Genomic DNA, 19,328 nt, shown 5'->3' with positions numbered 1-19,328 from the left:
TCACCAACATCTCCAAACTTGAATAAGATTTTCCACCACAAACCATCGACCATAGTGTCACTGTCGCATGCTCGATACACATCGAAACTTGTCACTTCACTCGTTTGCCTTGGCTCGCCTCTCTTCACGATATATATCCTATCACCCATCACGGCACCACTCCGAATGCCCACCGCCGAGCCTTCACCATGATCCGCGATCCCCAATTCTGGAAACGCTTCAGCACAGCCGTACACCAAGATGATTTGGAGAAGCAACTCATGACGGCCCAAAGCCCAAAGCACCCGTACGTGGCAAGCAGTTCTTCTTTTACCCCTGTACCATTGTCTCTCGGGTCCCCCCTATCACAACTACACTTTCCAATGTCCTCACCGGGCCAACCACCAATGGTCCACCTGGCCTCGCTCTCCGGCTCCACCATAACAAGCCCACTCTCGCCCCTCTCCGCCGAAATCTCCTTCTCAGACCCTGACGACACCGCCAAATACCCCGCAAAAGACAAACGAAAGAGCAAAGCCCTCCGCCGTTCAACCCTCCAAAAAACTCCCTCGACAAAACCTCTCCTCCGCCCAAACTTCACCGGCTCAAACATAAAACTCCCACCCACCTCTACCTCTCCGTCTTCAATACTATCATCCCCAACATCAACAATCTGCTCCCCGGACCCCTCCCCCCTCGACCCTCCCCCCCGCATCCACCACCGCACCTCCTCCCCCTCCTCCCCCTTCCGCCCTTTCTTCCGCGCCCCAAACATCTCCGCCCTCTCCCTCTCCCTCAGCGGTCGCCCTTCCTCGCGCTTCAAATTCGTAACTACCATCACGGCTGACGCCTCACACAGAGACTCGTGGCTTGTGCGGCAGAAGCGGAAAGAGCGCCATCGCACGTGGATTTGCTGGGCTTTTTGGATCGGAATGCTACTGCTTGTTGCCGCGGTTGTTACGACGGTACTGGTGCTCAAGTCTCGGGGGATTATTTGAGAGTGTTGAGGGGTTTTGAGGGGGGGGCGGAGAGGGGGGTGGTTCGACATCCTCCCCGCCTCTCTGGTTTTCTCTTCTGGCTAAATCTTTTTGTTTTCGGTGCTTTTTTTTCTTTTGCGTTGTACGAACATGAATAAAGAGCGGGGAGCGCGGAGTTCTTCTTTTCTTCCCGGAATGGTCCGGAACGGGGTATTCGGCGTCTTTTTCGAGGATATAAGAACTTTGGGGCAAAGGGAGGAGGTCCGGTGTTTTGCTCCTCTTTTTTTTGGGGAGAAGGGGCTGGAGTGTTCGAAACTGGCTGGGCTGGTCCTTTTGCAACTGGACATCTGGCATGCCGAGCATTGAGTCTATGTGGTTCTTCCTTTTCTTTGTACATGATACCAGGTCTTTGTTTGATATGACCATGAATTTACCGATTTTTAGTTTGTTTTGCTCTCATAGTCTTTTTCTTACCATATACCTCGTGTGCAATCTGTATATTTATGTGTGACTCTGCTACCTGTGAATCCGATATAAGCATGGTTAAAAATGACAAGCAAGTGACTTGGAAAAAGATACATTACATCTCTCGTCTTCCAAACTGAATTCGTATACTACAAAGATGCATGTTTTTTGAGTGACAGAACAACGCAATGCCCGATGATGGTATCAAAGTCCAACGTCTCCCGAAGAAAATTGCGCGGGCATGTCTTAACGCCAGAAACTCCTAGTAATCCCTACATGCACTCTTAATCGCCACCTTCTCAGCAACCGTCAGAAGCCCCCCCTCTTCTTCCCACTCAAAACCTGTTCTTAGCAGCAGTGGCGGGCGGTGTAGGACTCCTGCTCATACTCCTGGCATCGCGGCCGCGCTCCTTAAGCCACTTTCGCGTGCACATGTCTAGCTCCCTGTCCAACTCAGGAGACGGTTCCTTGCGATGAATGAAATTGCAAAAGCCGCCGCGCACACAGCCCTCACCGCTATTCAGTCGACAACACGCTTCGCGGAAATCGGTAACGGGCGAGAGTTCGCAGTAGATAGGGCGACCAGCGTACCAACGACTGTTGAGGGCATCGCAGGCTTTTTGGGCATCCTCTTCGTACTTGAAACGTACGTAGACGTTGCCAATCAGATCTAGTTCAATAAAGTTAGCATAAAGTCACCATGCATAGATGGGGGAAAGGGTGCAGGGAACGTACGGTCATTGTTGTTGTCGCAAACAACGAGCTCCTCTACCAGCCCGTACTGGCACAGCTCACACCAAATGTCCTCGTAAAAGGCATCAAAGTGCATCTGCATCTGCTGCGCATTCATCTTGTTCTTGGGGTCGTATGCCGGGTTCTGGTACAGGTTGGGCAGCAGGATCGTCTGCGAGTACGATGGCTTGACATGTTTTCGCGAGCAGCGGTCGCCGTGACGGCAGGCACCGATCTTGTAGTAGAAAGAACAGTTGACCTTGTCCTGCTCGGTTCCGAAGATGGAGGCGAGGTAGTTGGCCATGTTTGCGGGTGTTGCGCGTGCGTGTCGCTATGGGGTATGGTGTTTTGATGACGACGATCGGAAAACGTGTGCGTGTCGGAATGTAGATGTCAATGTCGATCGGCCGATGGAGCAGGGACGATGGAGATGGTGAGGTTGTCGCGCGGACGGTGTAAAATGTCGCGATGCGCGCGAAGCTCGCCGGAGCGGACGCTAGCGGATGACAAAGCTAGTGGAATGCCAAGGAATGGTCGAGAACGCGTGAGGTGAGATGCTTCTTTCCTCTTTGCCACCCACTTCAACTTTCATGACACTGATTTTAAATCTTTATAAATATTATTCTTTATACCAGAACACCTGTAAGAACCTCGTATCACGTGACTCGGAGGGCCTTAGGGCCCATTTTCCAGTTCTGGAATTGTAGTTGCAATCAAATCGTGTAATCCATTCTCATGCCATGCATGACTTGCCTTCTCCTCACACTCCAAAGTCCTTGCCAACCTCCCTTCCAACTGCCTTCAAATTCTCAACAAGCCACAACTGCTGATTACTAAAGATGAGCATAGCCCCTGGCAAGAACGCAAAATTGTTGCTAGTAACTCCAATCCAAATCTTGCCAATCAAAGCACCAGCTGGATTCCATACATTTATGCCATCGCCACAGCCTGCCCACAAGTTGCCTTCGGTATCTGTGTGCAGTCCATCAGCGATCCCAGTATCCACATATGCAAACGTGCGTCTGCCTGCCAAAGACTTGTTGTCATCGATAACATCGAATGCATAGACTGTAGAAGGACGTGTAAGGTCTGTATCGTTTTGGTAAACCCCAGAGTCAGATACATATAGCGTCATGTAATCTGGGCTGAATTCGAGTCCATTTGGCTGGAAGAAGTCACCTGCGACAGCTTCGATCGCGCCCGTTGAAGGGGAGAAACGATACACGTGCTTGGGGAGGTTGGGCGGTGGGCGGAAACCTTTATAGTAGCCATAATCGGTGTCGGTGAACCAGATGTCGCCGGTAACAGGGTGTTGTCGCACGTCATTCAAGCCGCTGAAATTTCGCCCAAGAAAGTTTGTGAGAATGCGGGTTGAGGAGCCGGAAACAGGATCTACGCTGACAAGGCCAGCGGGATTGATAAGGTCGCCTTGGTCGCAGTATAGTATGTATGGTGGCGTGGATGAGTTGGCTTGTGTGCCTGGAGGATAGTACGCTGTTCCCCCGTTGGGTTCAGACAGAAAGGGGTATTTGATTGAAGAGATGGAGTAGTTGTTTGCTAGGTCGATGGTGGTTACGTTGATGGGTTTGGACAGGTCACCCGCCCAGTCGCTTGTTACATAAATCTTTTGGGTATCTTTGCTGTATACTCCTGCTTCATGGAAAGCAGAGTAATCTAGGTTGTACAACTGTCGTGCCGTCGCATTTCCCCCAAGTATGGAAGCAAAGCTGGAATTATAAGAGAGGAATTCAATCGTGGTTGGATTCGAGGCATTGGTCGAAACGATGCTGTTTAGGTACAAGGGGTTTGTCGCAAAGGACAGTAGATCAACGGGAATAATGCTCGACATGATGGAAACGACAGAGATTGAGAGAATAAATCCGGAAAACACTTGCTCCCATGGTCCAAAATCTTTCGACGCATGCACATATACTAGTAGCTGCATGAGGCTGCTGATCCCATCGCAGGGTGCCATGGCAGATGGAAGTATTGCATCACCAGTCCCCACCCTTTGACCTTGATTGCTTAGCCAACAGCGCTACTGCTTGCATAGAACGAATTGTTTGGCTGTAGGATTTGAGTGTGACTGATCCCTGATTCGGACTGTGCAGCCATGATTCATGTATGGTTGTCGAATCCGGTCAAGTTGACGGCGTGTGCCTGGTGCCTGAGGGTCATGTACCTCGGGGCGGCTCATGCGATGGTGTTGATCCCGATACATGCATTAGCTCCTTCATCAAGTTAACCAGCGATGCAGGAGCAGTTGGTCAGGCATCAAGCTTATAGCTATGGTTACTGTACTATCTTTGCCTACAACCTTCACTGTTAGTGTGTGCTGTTCCATCCAGCCATTGTTTGTTTCCTCAAGGACTTCAGCGTGTGAGCACTACTACGTCACTGCGGGGGAATAGAGGTAGGATTGCCGAGGGCATGCATGAGAGTAACCATAAACGTTTGTTTTGTTGCATGAAAAGTATTGATCGTAATACACAGCGGACTGGAAAAACTGATCGATATCTGCACGCACATGCCACACATGTCAGTGTCCGGTAATAGAGCAAGACTAATCAAGGTTTGGCTACTTTGCGTTCATGTACCTGAACGAACACGCATTCTCTGTTTCTTCAGGAAAACGCCATTCTGCGTATTATGCACGGCCACCTATAGTTTGTCCCGCACGAACGTGCTTGCGGGATTGGGGAGCCGTGTAGTACTATGTCATGGGGGTCAGTTGTCGAAGTGGGCGCATGTCAGCTTGGGATCCACTGGGCACACCAGACACGATGAACAGAATAGTAGGCGGGCTTCGAGTAGCCATACGTGACAGGTAAGAACAGCACTGCCAGAATAGAGATTATTTGAAAAATGAGCGCAGTTATGAGTAATACCCTAACTCGCACAGTGTCTATGCGTGAAGAAATTGATATCATGTCTACATATAGCAGAGTTCCCGCTATATAGCCCGACCCGCTAGTTCTTCAGTGTCCGGGTTCCCGACAAATGAATTTCGGCGGGTTGGCGGGCATTGTCGCGACGGCGAACACGCGTTTCCTGGGGTGCGGGATGACATAATGAGGCTTCACGAACACACAGAGCAAAGTCTATATACCTTGGTCGTGCTGACGCAGACGTGCTGAAACTTCGACGCCATCTTTATTCAAATCCAACCGCCAGTCATGGACCCTCTTCTCGCTGCCGCAGAAACCGCTGTTGCAGACCTAGCCAGAACACCCTCCCCGCCAAATACCCCTCCATCTGCCGCAACGCTTCCACCGAGCCGCCTATGGGCCATCGGCGACATCCACCTCTCCTTCAAAGGTAACCGTGAAGCCCTGGAAAAGCTTGTTCCCCATCCGCACGATGACTTGATCCTCTGCGGTGATGTCGGAGAGACGGCTGAGCACTGTCGCATGGCTTTCACCAAAGCCAAGGAATGCTTCAAGGACGTTTTTTGGGTGCCGGGCAATCACGAGCTATACACTTTGCCTGCAAACAAGGAAAACGGCGCAAGAGGCGAGGCAAAATACATGGAGTGTGTGGAGATTGCTCGCGAATTTGGCATTTTCACGCCCGAGGATGACTACGTGCTGTGGCAGGGCGAGGGAGGGCCATGTCTGATTGCGCCCATTTTCACGCTGTACGACTACAGCTTTCGCCCAGATTCGGTAAAACTACAAGATGCGCTCGCGTGGGCAAGAGAACAAGACATTGAAGCGACCGACGAACACCTACTGCATCCAGACCCCTACTCGTCGCGAATCGAATGGTGCAATGCCCTTGTAGACAAGACGGAGAAGAAGCTTGAAGCGGCTGTGGCTGCGCACCCAGACATCCCGCTGATCATAGTCGGGCACTGGCCTTTGCGAGAAGATCTCGTGAAGCTGACCAAGGTTCCCCGGTTTTCGCTCTGGTGTGGCACCAAGCGGACAAAGGATTGGCACAACAGGTTCAATGCCAAAGTGATTGTGTCTGGCCACTTGCATATCAGGAGGACAGATTGGATCGATAACACGCGCTTCGAGGAAGTAAGCTTGGGCTATCCAAGGCAATGGCACAATTGCGTGGAACATGGACTGGATATCAACGACTTGCTCCGTGAGATACTGCCTGGGCCCAAGATGCCGCCCGAAGGGGAGCGCCGCACTATCTGGAGACATTTCGGATGAAGGGTTGCGTGGCCGGCGGATCGTGGGCATCCATCACATCTTGCTGTGGCTGCAGGTACGTCCAAACCCTCCAATGGCTTTGTGCGTTTATCCATTTACCAAGAATACCGCCGTACACCTCTCTCACTTTGACCTTGCATTGCATCCGCTTCTTCCCTCCACCTGCCTAAAACGTCGTTTCTGCCCCACAAACCACTTGTTCAATCGCACCCGTGCACGTGCACTGTATCTGATTCGCCATAACGAGAACCATGCCTAATATGTCTAATGCAAGGTTACTTAGATCGACATAACGAATTGCCTTCTATAGAGCCCTTCTCCGAGCGTACTCATGCGGTCCCTGAGTCGCTGCTTGCCCCGCATACCTATGAACTGCAACAAGGCCGCTGTCAACGTCCATATCAATGCTGTGTCTGAGCAATGGCCAATGGATGTCTACACAATAACCCATGTGCCCTACCATCGTGTCGGAAGGATGCATAGACAATGTTCCGCTCCATGCGAGCGCCAAAATCCTAAGGCATGACCGGAAACACCAAGGACAGAACAACACTATGCGGCACTTGTTTCACTGACTAGCATGGCACATGTGACCGGCACAGTGCCGAAGCGTTAGTATAAAAAACAAGACTATCCCCGGCTTCAGCAACACAGAGGTCTCCGACAACTGGACTGTACCCATTCTTAGAACTATTTCTTGCCCTGGCATACTACGCTAAGAATCAATATGCTCGGCCTCCGAAGTCTGTCCCTCCAGCTCCTCGCAGCTGCGAGCGTCGTCCTCTCCTCCCCCGTCAACCTCAAAAGCCGCGCAGTCATTGCACACGATGCTGTGGTTCCCTTCCCCGAGACTGTTCCATCTGGTCTTGTTGGACAGCTTATGCTCAAGTACAAGCCTTTCTTGAAGGTCTTCAACGGCTGTGTTCCTTTTCCTGCCGTCAACGCCGCAGGAGACACTAGGTCCGTCTTTCACCTACATCCAAAATGCCACAATTGCTGATTCTTCTCATAGCGGTGGGCTCAACCCCAGTGGCGGCGAAAATAGCGGCTGCAGTTCCAGCACCGGCCAAGTTTACGCCCGTGCTACAACCTACAACGGTGCCTACGCCATTATGTACGCTTGGTACATGCCCAAGGATTCGCCCTCAGGTGGCCTCGGTCACCGCCACGACTGGGAAAACATTGTCGTCTGGCTCTCAGCAGCCTCCACCACTGCCACCATTCGCGGCGTTGCTATTTCCGCACACGGTAACTACCAAAAAGAAACCAGCCCACCGTTGGAGGGAACTCGACCCAAGATTGGATACCGGGCTTTCTGGCCATTGAACCATCAGCTCATCGCCACTAACGACCTTGGTGGTCAGCAGCCGCTGATTGCATGGGACAGCTTGACGGCTGCTGCACGCAATGCGATCCAGAACACGGATTTTGGCGCGGCAACACCTGCATTTAGGGACGGCACCTTTGAAAGTGCCCTCGCCGAGGCCTTCATCTAGATGATTGATGGTTACGTGTAGAAGAGATTTCGCTGGTAGGAAATGCAAAAGTGGTGGATTGTGGAGCAGTTATTATGACCTATACTGTATATATTCATTTTCTTATTAGCGGCTTCACTTGCAGCTGCCCAACGCTACTGCATTACCTAAATACCTGTTCTTTTATCTGGAGTATTCTCTTCACAAGTGTGCCTGGATGACTCGAGTGCTGTGCCAGAACTAGACTTTCTTCTCCCGCCATACCCGATACGCTCACCCGTAATCTTCTCCATTCATGCTTCCGGCCTTATACTACAAAAGAAAAGTCGTGTTTATCTTGCAAGCACCGACGAAAAGCCGAGCGGTGGATAACGTGCTTGACACGTCAAGATCCTACACGTCTCAAGGGGTGGGCACCAAGACCAACTCCTGTTTTCTTGGACAGTGTACCATATATATATCTAGAAATATATGCCCAAGACGATCCACGAAAAATAAAAATGAAAATTATGCGCGTCACAGATGAAACATGCATGCAGCACAACAAACATCCATTGCGCTAGAAGCTTTGTAGAATGGTCAAATCGAACAAAGTAAGTTACTACTACTAGCAAACCCCGCTAACCCGAGTCATTGAGAATACTTTATACAACTCGCCTTGTCCAAACCAGGAGCACGTGAGAAATCGGTATATCTAATGGAACAAGTAACCCGAGTCTAGAATCCCCTTAGACTTAGGCCCTTGTAAGCAATTGTACACTCTACCTACCAGGCCACTATATGCGTATAATCGCTGCTAGCTACGTAGTTTGTAGCTAATAACCCGAATATCCGGGCGGTGGGCCATCAGGCGACGCATACTCGGGGGGAGGAGCCTCAGCGGTAGGACCCACGGGTATGGAACGTAACTGAGGCGCAGCAGCACTATGCAGGACCCTTTTGAACGCCTCCTCTCGCGCCTTCTGCAAGTCATGGCGTGCGCTCTGCAGCGCGGTCTGTGCGTGCTGGACGTCCGTCTGCAAGTTATGCTCGAGGTGCTCACGATGGCGTATGATATCGCCGCAAGCTTTGCCTGCGCGGTCGACCTGCGCGATGGAAGCTTTGATCTCCTCGTGCATGCGCATGTCGGTAAAGATGTTGTCGAAGACGACGTCGGAGAAGATGCTGCCGCTGGCGATGTTGAGGTGGCCGAGGGCGGGTATCTCGGGCGCGACCTGCGTGAGTTGGTCTTGCAGCATGCGCACTTGGGCCATTGCGCTTTCGGCGCGCTCCAGGTCGTTGAGCTTTTGCATGCTGGCCATGGTGCCGCCGCCGAACATGTCGAATTGACTCATGCCGTAGGCGTGCTCGAGGGAGGTGCGGGCGGCCGAGAGCTTCAGTGAGGTTTGCCCGAGGAGGAAGAGGATGTGGCGTTCACGCTCCAGACGCTGGTTTGTGTGTTGTACTTGTGCGAGAGCAGCGTTACAGGCATCCTCTTTGCGGTCTTCATCTGGAAATTCCGGTGTGTGGCCGGCGAAGATGGAGTTGTAGAGGGCATCGAGTTGGGCTTGCAGGCTCTCGTGATGCTGGGCTTGGGCGGAGAGTTCTTGTCTCCGCCTCTCGGCTTCATCGCGCAGTTGCTTGGTGTATGCTAGTTCGTCTTCGGCGCTTTTTTGCTCTTGTATCGCGTCGAAATAGTCCTTCTCTTCTTTGGCGGCCTTTTCGGCAAATCTCTCCTTCTTGCCGCTTGCTTTATGGGCGAAACGCCGAAAGGTCGAGTCGCGGTACTTTTCATGTTCCTTAAGCTCGACCTTTGCTTTGTTCTGAAGTGTTTTTACCCGGCTTGTTGTTTTCTGAATTTGGGAATCCAGGTCGGTTATGTAGTCATTTTGCTGCTTGAGCTGTGAGGGAGCAGCATCGGTTTCTTCGAGGCCACGAAGTAACTGCTCGTTTTGGTGCGCCGCTTGTTGAAGTTTATCTTGAATAGAAGACATTTCCAAGTTCTGGTTGTGTGTTTGTTACAGGATTTTTGCCATAGACGGGAGGGCAAGGCAATCTTTATATCAGAGTGATGACATGTTGGGGTACACAGCCTGCCTTGAGGGATCTACATGTGAGAGGGCGTATTCACACTCGGTTCGCAATAGGCTGAACAACACAGCCCGGTGACACCAATACGTCATTCTGGACGCCTGAAAGGTGAGGTGGATGCAGCGATAACTTGTCGATGGCGGAACTGAGTGTTTTGCTCATGCGATCTACTTGAAGGGGGTTGCACGCAAGGCTGAGCGCCACGGCTCAATGCGGCCTAATTATCGCGCAGTCATCTAAGCCCCGCAACTGCTAGTAGATCGCGGGAACGGCTATCCTGAACAATACCTGTAGTGGCGAATATTGCACAGAGAATAGAATGCCTTGGTGATGCCTCATGAGGGTGAAGACTGGGGATGCCAGTGAAGTGTGTCGTACAGCTGAGCTGTGCACAGGCAAGTGCAGCCGGCGTGGCTTCCAGACGGCAGGAAGTGCCTAGAGTGCCACATTCGTTCCTCAACGCCCCACCTTGTGAGACGTGATAGCTAAACAGCAGTGGTAACCATAGCAATCCCCGACATATGATGCCATTGAGCCCCTCATAATCCTCGCTTTCTTGTTTCTCATTTCCCTCTCGTACGCCATTGAGAACACCAGCATGGCAACTGAACGGCTCCAAGCTTATGAGCAGAAGCCCCGCGTCATCGTCTTGTCGGACATTTCAAATGAGCCTGACGATGCTGAATCGCTGTGTCGGTACCTCCTCTACTCGAATCAGTTTGAAACAGAGGGCCTCATAGCATGCACAAGCACGTGGATGAAGAACGAAGTTCACCCGGAAGACATGGAGAAGATTATCGATGCATATGCCGGCGCTGTCGACAATCTAAATAAGCATGTTCATCCAAAATGGCAATACCCGACTGCGGATCATCTGCGTGGCCTTATCAGGAAGGGCGCCGAGGTAAGCTTATACACGAATTCAAACATGCAAGATGTTTAGTTGGGACGGTGCTGATGTAACGTAGACATATGGCATGTCTGCTGTTGGCACCGGAACAGAACTATCTGCTGGCGGGCAGCTCTTGTACGATCGGATTGTTGCACCATCCACCCAGCCGCTGTGGATCCTCTGCTGGGGCGGAACCAACACGCTTGCTCAGGCGCTCTTGAAGGTTGATGATGATTATGACCCGGACGATTCCAAGCGCTTGCTTTCACGTCTACGCGTCTACGCTATTTCTGACCAGGATGACACGGGAGTGTGGATTCGGAACAATTTTCCAGATGTGTTCTACATTTCCTCGGTCCATGGCTGGAACCAGTATGGCTTGGCTGCATGGACTGGCATTTCTGGCGAGAGATACTATGGCTTCGATCAAGGTGGCCCCGACTTTACCAAGATGGAGAAGAGCTGGATCAAGGAGAATATCCAGAAAGGTCCTCTTGGGAGCGCGTATCCTGACTACCTTTTTATCCCCGAGGGAGATACACCCACATTTCTGTACCTGATTCAGAATGGCCTGGGCGTCCCTGATTGCCCGCACTACGGCTCTTGGGGTGGGCGGTATAGTCGTACAGATGTCAGCAGCGAAGGAGTCAACAGCAACCACTACAGCGATGCAGCGGATCGAGTTCAGGTCGGTAACAGGACTTACACATCCAACCATGCGACTATTTGGCGTTGGCGCGATGCCTTCCAGAACGACTTTGCTGCCCGCATCAAATGGACCATGGAGTCAGAATTTGCAAAAGCTAATCACCATCCCGTGATTAATATTAGTGGATTCAAAGGCCTCGCTCCCGCTCAAATCACTGCCGAGGCTGGATCTGCTATCACGCTCGATGCTTCAGGTACATATGACCCCAATGGAGGCAACCTGACCTTCAAATGGTGGCACTACCGCGAGCCCACGGCTACCCAATGGTGGGTAGACGCCGAAGTCGCAGAGTTGGCAATCAAAAAGTTGGACAATGAGGGGAGAAAAGTCGAAATTACGCTTCCACCACCAGAGAAATCTGCCGTGGAATTTACGAGCAAGCAACCTGTTGCACAAGGTCAATTGTTGCATCTTATTCTCGAGGTTACCAATGATGGAACACCTAATTTGACAAGCTACCGAAGATTATTGATCCAGACGACGAACAAGGAGTTGAGAGGCGGCAAGGATGTCGGAGCAACTGGGGACGCTACAAAGAAAGTTTGATGTGATCGAAATCATGGTTGTAGATAATATAGGAAAAGCAGCAACGATTGAACCTGAAAAGTCGATTTTGTTCCTTGTCCCATCTTTGGGAAAGCTAGTGGCGAACTGTTTCACTACAAATTCTATATACTCATAGGGTCACCACTACAGGGTAAACTTGGAATTAGTATCTCGAGTTATGGAATAGCTCTTGCATCTAGAGTTGAAGGTACGATTCATGTGGCTTGTCGACGGGAGACTAGATCAGAAAACACCACTAGGCCCCCGACGTCATGCCAGGCTAGTACACCCACGAATCAACGTCGAGCGCAGCGTAGTCCGACTCCCGGTCCCGAAAGTATTAGAGGGCTATCCCTACATGGCCTGTCAAACACGTGTTACCCTCCTTAACAAAACAGGTTGTCAATTGCCACATGCGTGCACCAACGACGATCTTGCATGACGTAGCGCTTCCGTACTCGCGCTGTCACACATAGTGCCGACCCTCATAACATCAATCGGCTTCTGGACCCTTGACAACATCTCTGAACATCACAAACTAACAAAATGCCGCCAAAACAAGCACAAAAACAATCCAAACCAAAGCCCGCAAAGGGCCAGGCCAACAGCAATGACGATACTCCGCACTGTACCATCCCCGAGCACGAAATCAAGCAAAATGCCGGCGTATCTGCCAGTATGGCTCTACAAGCAGGACAAAAAGCATGGGAGCTCAGGCAAGCAGCACATGGCGCTGCCGATGCGGAAGCAAGAGAGAAAATCTTAGCCAAAGCAATCAACAAGGAAATCGAAGCCGAGAGTTTTGGAAAAGCAGCAAAATACACACAGTCCGGTGCTTTTCAGGGGTTGGCTGCTGGAGCAGGATTGGGCGTACAACCAGGTGTAACCCTTGGAAAACTGACTGGTGCACTGGTTGGGGGCCTGGTGTCTACAGTAACTGGTCTACTTGGAGGTGGTATCGGTTCAGTGTACGGGGCCATGACTGGGCCTTTTTGGGATCTCGGAGAGATGGCAAGTCACGGAGTTCAAGGGGTGGTTGGCGACTTTCTTCCCGACATCAAAGCGACATCTTCGCAAAGGAAGGCTCTAGAGAAGATGATCATGCAGACAAAGGAAACGCAAGCTCCCACTAGGGAAGAGCTGGAGCAGATGAAGAACGATGCGCCAGACCAGATGCCGCAGTCTTGGTCGCAGTCAGTCAAGGATATGACAAGTTGGAGACCCAAAATGCCAAGTATGCCTAGTATGCCATCAGCGAAAGGTATGGGTGGTGCGGTGGGTCTTGGAGGGCTAGGTGCATCGATGAACCCCTGGGGAGGACAAAAGCAAAATCAGCAACAGCAGAGTGCACCGCAACCTCAGCAGCAGCAACAGAGCCAACAGAAGCAAAACCAGCAAGCTCCAGTTCAGAACCAGCAACCGACACAACAACGGAGCCAACAGCCTCCTCAAGTTCAAAACCAGCGACCGAACCCACCGAGCAGGCAGCCATCAAAGCAAGGAAACCAGCAGGGCGCATCATCCAATGCTACCTCCAAAGAAGAGCCTAAGCCCGCGAAGCCCCGTTCCCAAAGACCACCTACAACAAGAGGGCCAGCAAACCCTCAATCAGCATCGCAACCCCAGCCATCAACTACCAACACCACCTCGCAGCCCACTCAGGAAAAGCAACAACCAAGAACCCAACAGTCCTCCAACAAACCTGCAACAAGTATGCAAACTAAATCTTCGCCCCCGAAATCTCAACCAGCAGATACATCTCGACCCACTCAGACGAAGCGCGTCTCGTTCAACGATGGCCAAGAAAGCAGCTCCACCACTTCCACGGCAAAGACCAGGAGAAAGCCGAGGAAATTGAATCAGCAGACTCCTAATGCTGCCAACGCTAATGGTACGGCTAAAGCGCCGGCTCCTCCTGCCGCGAAGAGGGCGCCTAGGAAGCTTGAGACGAGGAAGCCTGCTGCATGAAGGGCTTAGTTGGGAGGGCATATGTGTTTTGGAGTTTGTTTATTCGTGGTATCTTCAGCGGGTTTTTTGGTAGTACATTTGTAACTTAATTAATCAGCTGTTATGTTACAATTCAGTCAAGTTTGGCACCATTGATGATGTTGCTGTGAGCACGTGTTTGTTTTGTTTGATACCTAGTCCTTTGAAGAATATTCAACGATATTTCACATAATGTCTTCTATTCCTGAGATATCAACAAGCTCCTGGCTATTGATCTAGGTCGTTTTCAGATTTCTAGAATGTATCTGCAAAAAGAAAAAGCATCATGACTCGAAAAAGAATTCGCTTGGGGTATTCAAGACGGGAAAAACCCCCGTACGAATACGAAACCAGGCCTTGATCAAAACTAGAGAAGCGCTTGGAGAAGTGTCTTTCCAACAAAAAGCTTTCTTTCAACCAACTTCTTTCCCAACATCACCTCTTTCCCACTGCGGCCCCTCTCCTGCTTCTCTATCTCTCGCCAGCTTCTTCTCCAACTCTTCTCTTGCCTTTTGACCAAACTTCTTTTCCCACTCCTTATCTCTTTCCTTCTGTGGCGCCGCAAATGATGTACTGAGCCCACCCCTACTCTTGACTTGCATCTTCTTCTCTGCCGCCTCATTTTGCTTGAGCTGCTCTTCTGCACTCTGTATCCTCCTCTTCAGACTGATCTCAAACATGTCTCTCCCTTTCCTCCGACCTTTGAGACCGTTGTCGTCTTTGTCAAAGTACACGGCCCATCGCAGACCTTCTCTCCCCCAAGGCGTTGAAGGGTCTTCGTCAGCGCCATCCCACTCGTCAATAGCAACGAAGCCTTCCCAGCCGTCAAAAGTGAGATGACTTTCGTCTTCTGACCAGTCCCAGACACCGATATGATGCATGATACTACCGGTACGATTCGAGTACCGCAACTCGTACGTGTGTTTGTCGCAATATATCCAGTTGAGCATGGGCGGATCATCACTGATGGTGCTCACTAGTCCTCGCTCCGGCGGATTACGGTCCTCATCCGGATACGCAATATAAAAGCCCGCAAACGCATGAAGTGGCTCTTTGCCCTCTCCATCCACGCCCTCGGGCCACATGGGTTTGTCATCCTCGCTCCTCGGCACGACCCAAACTTTGTCGTGGCGTACAACCAGAATACCGTGGTCCACCTCCTCTTTTGCTATTGGATCAGGATCATCGCATGCCACCAGACAGTTGAATTTCCACATGCGCGACTCATTGGCGGCTTCTTCGTTCTGCTTCTTTTGATGCTCGACGCCCTGCGCGACGCCTGTGACGACGGGAATTGCGATGACACAGCCACCAAGGAAGACTCCGAGTGGAAGCGCCATTTTACAGACTGGCAGTCAATATCGTATAGGGTAGGTTTTGACTTTTAAAATGCCGCCATGGCAGCTGATACGATCCTTATGTGTGGTCGAGATCCAATGGCTGTAGTGGGGGTGGGGCACTAGTGTGTTACGTCATTGCAAACATAGATATTTATGGAAGCAAGTAGTATTGTCGTAGCATGATTTCTTGAGCAAATGGTCTTGAAAATAATAAAAGAACACTATGCACCATAATGCGACTCTTGAAATTTTCTTATAAGCTCTATTGCAGATGGTAAGGAAGCCGCTGATATCATATCACTCACTCGGATATACAAAAATAAAGATCTCACCTCAGTCTCTAGAGGGACTCACTATTGGATTTTCTACGTAGGTTAGAGATACACCTTGTAGCTTCTTGATATTGAGTAGAATACTCAAACTGAGAAATAAAGTATTCGCTGGGCACCAGTACTTCTTGTCCGCTCCGGGTACTGCAAGAGGGCGCCTTCTTTTGCTAATCTAGACAACTGGGAACAACCAACCATGAACAAAATCCGCTCTCGCTAACAATGTCGGATCTTAGTCCAGTTAAAAGCTCTCATACAAGAACTCCATATTTTGTAGCGACCGAGAAAACAATCAGCGATACACAACATGTCATTGGCTATTTTGGCTAGAGGCAGGGGTAATGGTCTGTCAACCATGGAACGCGTTAAGACCAAGTATTGTATATGGAGATATCGCCATGTTAATTTTCAAGCGGTAATAAGTTGAACATCTACCCTGATCTTGATACCCTCATGACGAAATTGCTCTCCGAATAATATACTCGACACATCATGTTTCGGACCGTCACGAATGTACTTCGCGCATGCCGCGAAAAGGCGAAAAAGACCTTTCCAACACTTTTAGCAGAAAAGAAGTTGAAAGCAGGCAAGTCGTCTAAAGAAGAGATGCGCACGGGTATAACGAGCGAATCCTCGAGCCAGCCGACAAATAACAATCCAGGCGAAGATTCCTCTCCCAGAGCTAGGTCTCCCTCGCCAGGTCCATTTAGCCACCTCCCGCCACCAGAGCAAACGGAGCCTTTTCCAGCTTTCGAAGAAGACGAGAAAGAGTGGAATAAATGGAACGAATGGAATGAGGATATTAGAACGGTACCCTATAAACTCGACCACTGCACCCAACACTGCAGGCGCCCCATCTGCCGCAGAGTGACCCGTGGCAATGAGAGGAGAAGCGTAGATCCGGGAGCCTGTCTATGCTTTCTCGAGCCACCCCCTGTAACAGAGGCGACAAATCAGGTACTGATAAAGCCATTTTCCGAAGAAGACATTGCCGTCGTGCAAGCCACTTACGAACGCACCGACAAACAAGACTTCATCATTGTCAATCTGGGGACTTCTATGACCCTTGTAGACATGCTGCGTCCATCATTCCACTTGGATCTATGCTCACGTCTGCAATGGGATCCAGACTTCACAACGGATGTCCTGGTCCACAGCAGTTACTACTCTGCCGCTCTCCAGTCCGCCAACGACCTCGTCGAAAAGGTGTTTGTCCATCTCATGATACTGCTGGGTCCAGTGCCGAACCACACGCGGTATATCACGGTGCAGGAACTGGAGCAGACGATGCAGTCAGTGATGCGACTGGAGTTCTTTTGGTGGCAGGCACTGTGGTGTTTTAAGCAGGAGGAGCGAATACCAAAGGATGAGGACTGCCATGTTAGGAGGATGATGAAGGACGGGTTTGTTCGTGCGAGACGGCGCTATATCTGCAGAAAGCAGAGTATGGGGATTCAGGTGATGATGGAGAAGTTGGAGGATATCGTGGAGATGGTGGTTAGTGTGTTGGTGTGGTGGAGTGAATATATGCGCCAATGGGCAGAAGATATTGTGGACGCTGAGTCGATAGGGCTGGATTCGAGCGTTGCGTCTTTTGTTTCGGCGCTGAGTCATTTTGCAAGCGACGAAAGCGATACCGATGGCGGATATATGGAGAATGTTTGATTTACAATGCATTTTCTGATTTTGTGAGTCGAACAGACCATCATGTGCTTTTTGGTATCATTCACTGTTCAGGCGTAGTGACCCTTGGAGGTCGCAAACACGCACAACGTCTGACTTTCATGACTTCACTCAATGGATACATTGTTTTCGCTGAATTTACATGGTTTACGAACAGCTCTTCATTGTGTCGATGCTGTATTTAAAGATCGATATTATTCCCCTTTTCCTCTCATATCATTCAAACAGACTATCACGACAGCGACAGACTACCAAAAAAAACAACCAAGAACTACCAACAACAACCATGGAGCATCTCACTACAGCTACAGAGCAACCCAGTACAACCATGGAGTAGCCTAATACAACTACAGGGCAACCTGCTGCAATCATGGAGTCGCCCACTGTAGCTATGAAATCGTCCACTGAAGCTATGGAACAACTCCCTACAGTGTACCAGCCTACCACAACCATGGAGCAGCCTACTTCAACTACAGAACAACCCGCTAAAACTATGGAGTCACCTACTGCAGCTATGGAGCAGCCCACTACAACCATGGAGCAACTCACCTCCTCCCTCCCCGGCGCCTTCCCCTCCCTCCCCTCCCCTCCCACCCCGCTCTCCATCCCCCTCACCACCTCCCTCGCCATCCTCGCCAACATAATCCGCACTCTCACACACGACGCCACAATCCTCGACACGCAACTCGCTCGCCACGCCCCCGCGACCGAGGCCTCTGACCTCCCGCCCCTTGCTTACTACTATTTCCACAACACAGTCTCCAACTACCTGATCGGCGCGGATCCCACGTTGGCGTTTGTGCCGGAGGAGTTCAAGGCGGAGATGCAGATGGCGCTTTGGGTTGCTGTGTGGTGGTATGCTATGGTGCATTGTGGGGAGGGGGTACGGGAGAAGGTGAGCAACGCCGTGGCGGAGGAGTGTATTGCTATTATTGAGGGGGATGAAGGTGAGGAGATGGTGGTGGTGAAGAAGGTGGTTGGGGTTTGGAAGGCGTGGATGGATAGGTTTGTGGAGGAGTTGGTGGCGGTGGGGGAGGTGGCGAAGGAGGAGAAGGAGAAGAAGAAGAAGACGAGTAATGAGGTGTTTGAGTGGGGGGTCTTGGGGCTTATGGTGTTGCCGAGTTTGCTTCGGGGGGGTTTGGTTCGTGGGTATTGATTTGCGTTCTTGTTGGGGTGTTTGTGCTTATGGGGGGTTATCGAGTTCATGGTAGAATAGTTGTGTAGATTGGAATAGAAATGGTCACAACCAGATATAGAATTATTGCATCCCGTTTTTATTGATTTTGCGTACACGCATAGGAATCGGATTCCAAGAGTGAAGTTCCTAGAGCAATCAGGATCTGCGCGTGAGGATAACGGACGATGGGCTCTAACTGCGTTACAGATGGATATGAGGAACGCTCTGTAGATGCATCTGAGCCATCCCTCAAGTATCTGCCACGGACCAGATCCCCTCCACATCTATATACATCGCCTTCCCGGATGCTTCCTTCTCTTCCAGTGACGGCAACTCTCCCTAGACCATAAACCCACATCGGTATACTCACTATATCTACTATCCTGGCCTTTATATTTACTACCTTCCTAACCTAATACGTCTTTATTCTGTTATCTGCGGCCGCCCATACACCTCACCAAAGACACCATTCCAGAAACGCCACAAGGTCGCGGGTCGATCTGGTCATCTCCACATCTCTCTAATCATAAAATGGAGGTACCAATCAGCAGACCAATTAGCGTACAAACCAGCCAGTCGACAAGAACTCTCCATCCGACTTTTCACTTCCTCCATACTATATGTGCATCATAACTGACAACTACATTATCACACGCTTCTGTGCTGCAAGCTTCCTAAAATAAGCCAGCTAAACCGAGAGAGAGAGAGAGAGATCCCTAAGTTTTTCTTGAGATGAAAGAAAAACCAAAAAAGATCGAAAAAAAACAATAGTAGAAAAATATAAGAAGAAGCCAAAGGTATG

The 19,328-nt window shown here is 50.5% G+C and overlaps 12 protein-coding genes across 12 annotated transcripts; 8 read left to right on the top strand and 4 right to left on the bottom strand.

Moving 5' to 3' along the window:
• Positions 1–188: 188 nt before the first annotated feature.
• Positions 189–977, top strand: COCVIDRAFT_97161 (hypothetical protein; the record flags this gene model as incomplete). The annotated part of the gene is made up of 1 exon (XM_014701942.1): positions 189–977. One exon carries the CDS (start codon positions 189–191, stop codon positions 975–977), a length of 789 nt encoding a protein of 262 aa, XP_014557428.1.
• A 779-nt stretch (positions 978–1,756) lies between these two features.
• Positions 1,757–2,457, bottom strand: COCVIDRAFT_15354 (hypothetical protein; the record flags this gene model as incomplete). The annotated part of the gene is made up of 2 exons (XM_014701870.1): positions 1,757–2,091; positions 2,157–2,457. 2 exons carry the CDS (start codon positions 2,455–2,457, stop codon positions 1,757–1,759), a joined length of 636 nt encoding a protein of 211 aa, XP_014557356.1.
• Positions 2,458–2,913: 456 nt separating this feature from the next.
• COCVIDRAFT_37116 (hypothetical protein) lies at positions 2,914–4,002 on the bottom strand (the record flags this gene model as incomplete). Its single annotated transcript, XM_014701941.1, has 1 exon — positions 2,914–4,002. One exon carries the CDS (start codon positions 4,000–4,002, stop codon positions 2,914–2,916), a length of 1,089 nt encoding a protein of 362 aa, XP_014557427.1.
• Positions 4,003–5,329: 1,327 nt separating this feature from the next.
• Positions 5,330–6,319, top strand: COCVIDRAFT_25976 (hypothetical protein; the record flags this gene model as incomplete). The annotated part of the gene is made up of 1 exon (XM_014701887.1): positions 5,330–6,319. One exon carries the CDS (start codon positions 5,330–5,332, stop codon positions 6,317–6,319), a length of 990 nt encoding a protein of 329 aa, XP_014557373.1.
• Positions 6,320–6,392: 73 nt separating this feature from the next.
• Positions 6,393–6,578, top strand: COCVIDRAFT_97102 (hypothetical protein; the record flags this gene model as incomplete). The annotated part of the gene is made up of 1 exon (XM_014701940.1): positions 6,393–6,578. The coding sequence occupies one exon, from the start codon at positions 6,393–6,395 to the stop codon at positions 6,576–6,578; it is 186 nt and encodes a 61-aa protein (XP_014557426.1).
• A 468-nt stretch (positions 6,579–7,046) lies between these two features.
• On the top strand, positions 7,047–7,815 carry COCVIDRAFT_97361 (hypothetical protein; the record flags this gene model as incomplete). The annotated part of the gene is made up of 2 exons (XM_014701939.1): positions 7,047–7,279; positions 7,332–7,815. The coding sequence occupies 2 exons, from the start codon at positions 7,047–7,049 to the stop codon at positions 7,813–7,815; spliced, it is 717 nt and encodes a 238-aa protein (XP_014557425.1).
• A 794-nt stretch (positions 7,816–8,609) lies between these two features.
• COCVIDRAFT_37113 (hypothetical protein) lies at positions 8,610–9,767 on the bottom strand (the record flags this gene model as incomplete). Its single annotated transcript, XM_014701938.1, has 1 exon — positions 8,610–9,767. The coding sequence occupies one exon, from the start codon at positions 9,765–9,767 to the stop codon at positions 8,610–8,612; it is 1,158 nt and encodes a 385-aa protein (XP_014557424.1).
• A 695-nt stretch (positions 9,768–10,462) lies between these two features.
• Positions 10,463–12,011, top strand: COCVIDRAFT_97308 (hypothetical protein; the record flags this gene model as incomplete). The annotated part of the gene is made up of 2 exons (XM_014701937.1): positions 10,463–10,768; positions 10,833–12,011. The coding sequence occupies 2 exons, from the start codon at positions 10,463–10,465 to the stop codon at positions 12,009–12,011; spliced, it is 1,485 nt and encodes a 494-aa protein (XP_014557423.1).
• A 546-nt stretch (positions 12,012–12,557) lies between these two features.
• On the top strand, positions 12,558–13,979 carry COCVIDRAFT_97203 (hypothetical protein; the record flags this gene model as incomplete). Its single annotated transcript, XM_014701936.1, has 1 exon — positions 12,558–13,979. One exon carries the CDS (start codon positions 12,558–12,560, stop codon positions 13,977–13,979), a length of 1,422 nt encoding a protein of 473 aa, XP_014557422.1.
• A 431-nt stretch (positions 13,980–14,410) lies between these two features.
• On the bottom strand, positions 14,411–15,337 carry COCVIDRAFT_97099 (hypothetical protein; the record flags this gene model as incomplete). The annotated part of the gene is made up of 1 exon (XM_014701935.1): positions 14,411–15,337. One exon carries the CDS (start codon positions 15,335–15,337, stop codon positions 14,411–14,413), a length of 927 nt encoding a protein of 308 aa, XP_014557421.1.
• Positions 15,338–16,272: 935 nt separating this feature from the next.
• Positions 16,273–17,331, top strand: COCVIDRAFT_37109 (hypothetical protein; the record flags this gene model as incomplete). The annotated part of the gene is made up of 2 exons (XM_014701934.1): positions 16,273–16,436; positions 16,473–17,331. 2 exons carry the CDS (start codon positions 16,273–16,275, stop codon positions 17,329–17,331), a joined length of 1,023 nt encoding a protein of 340 aa, XP_014557420.1.
• A 388-nt stretch (positions 17,332–17,719) lies between these two features.
• COCVIDRAFT_15345 (hypothetical protein) lies at positions 17,720–18,505 on the top strand (the record flags this gene model as incomplete). The annotated part of the gene is made up of 1 exon (XM_014701869.1): positions 17,720–18,505. One exon carries the CDS (start codon positions 17,720–17,722, stop codon positions 18,503–18,505), a length of 786 nt encoding a protein of 261 aa, XP_014557355.1.
• Between the last annotated feature and the right edge of the window lie 823 nt (positions 18,506–19,328).

Source organism: Bipolaris victoriae (assembly GCF_000527765.1).
Source record: "Bipolaris victoriae FI3 unplaced genomic scaffold scaffold_35, whole genome shotgun sequence".
In the NCBI taxonomy this organism is placed as follows: domain Eukaryota; kingdom Fungi; phylum Ascomycota; class Dothideomycetes; order Pleosporales; family Pleosporaceae; genus Bipolaris; species Bipolaris victoriae.
This window is presented reverse-complemented; position numbering and strand designations above follow the sequence as displayed.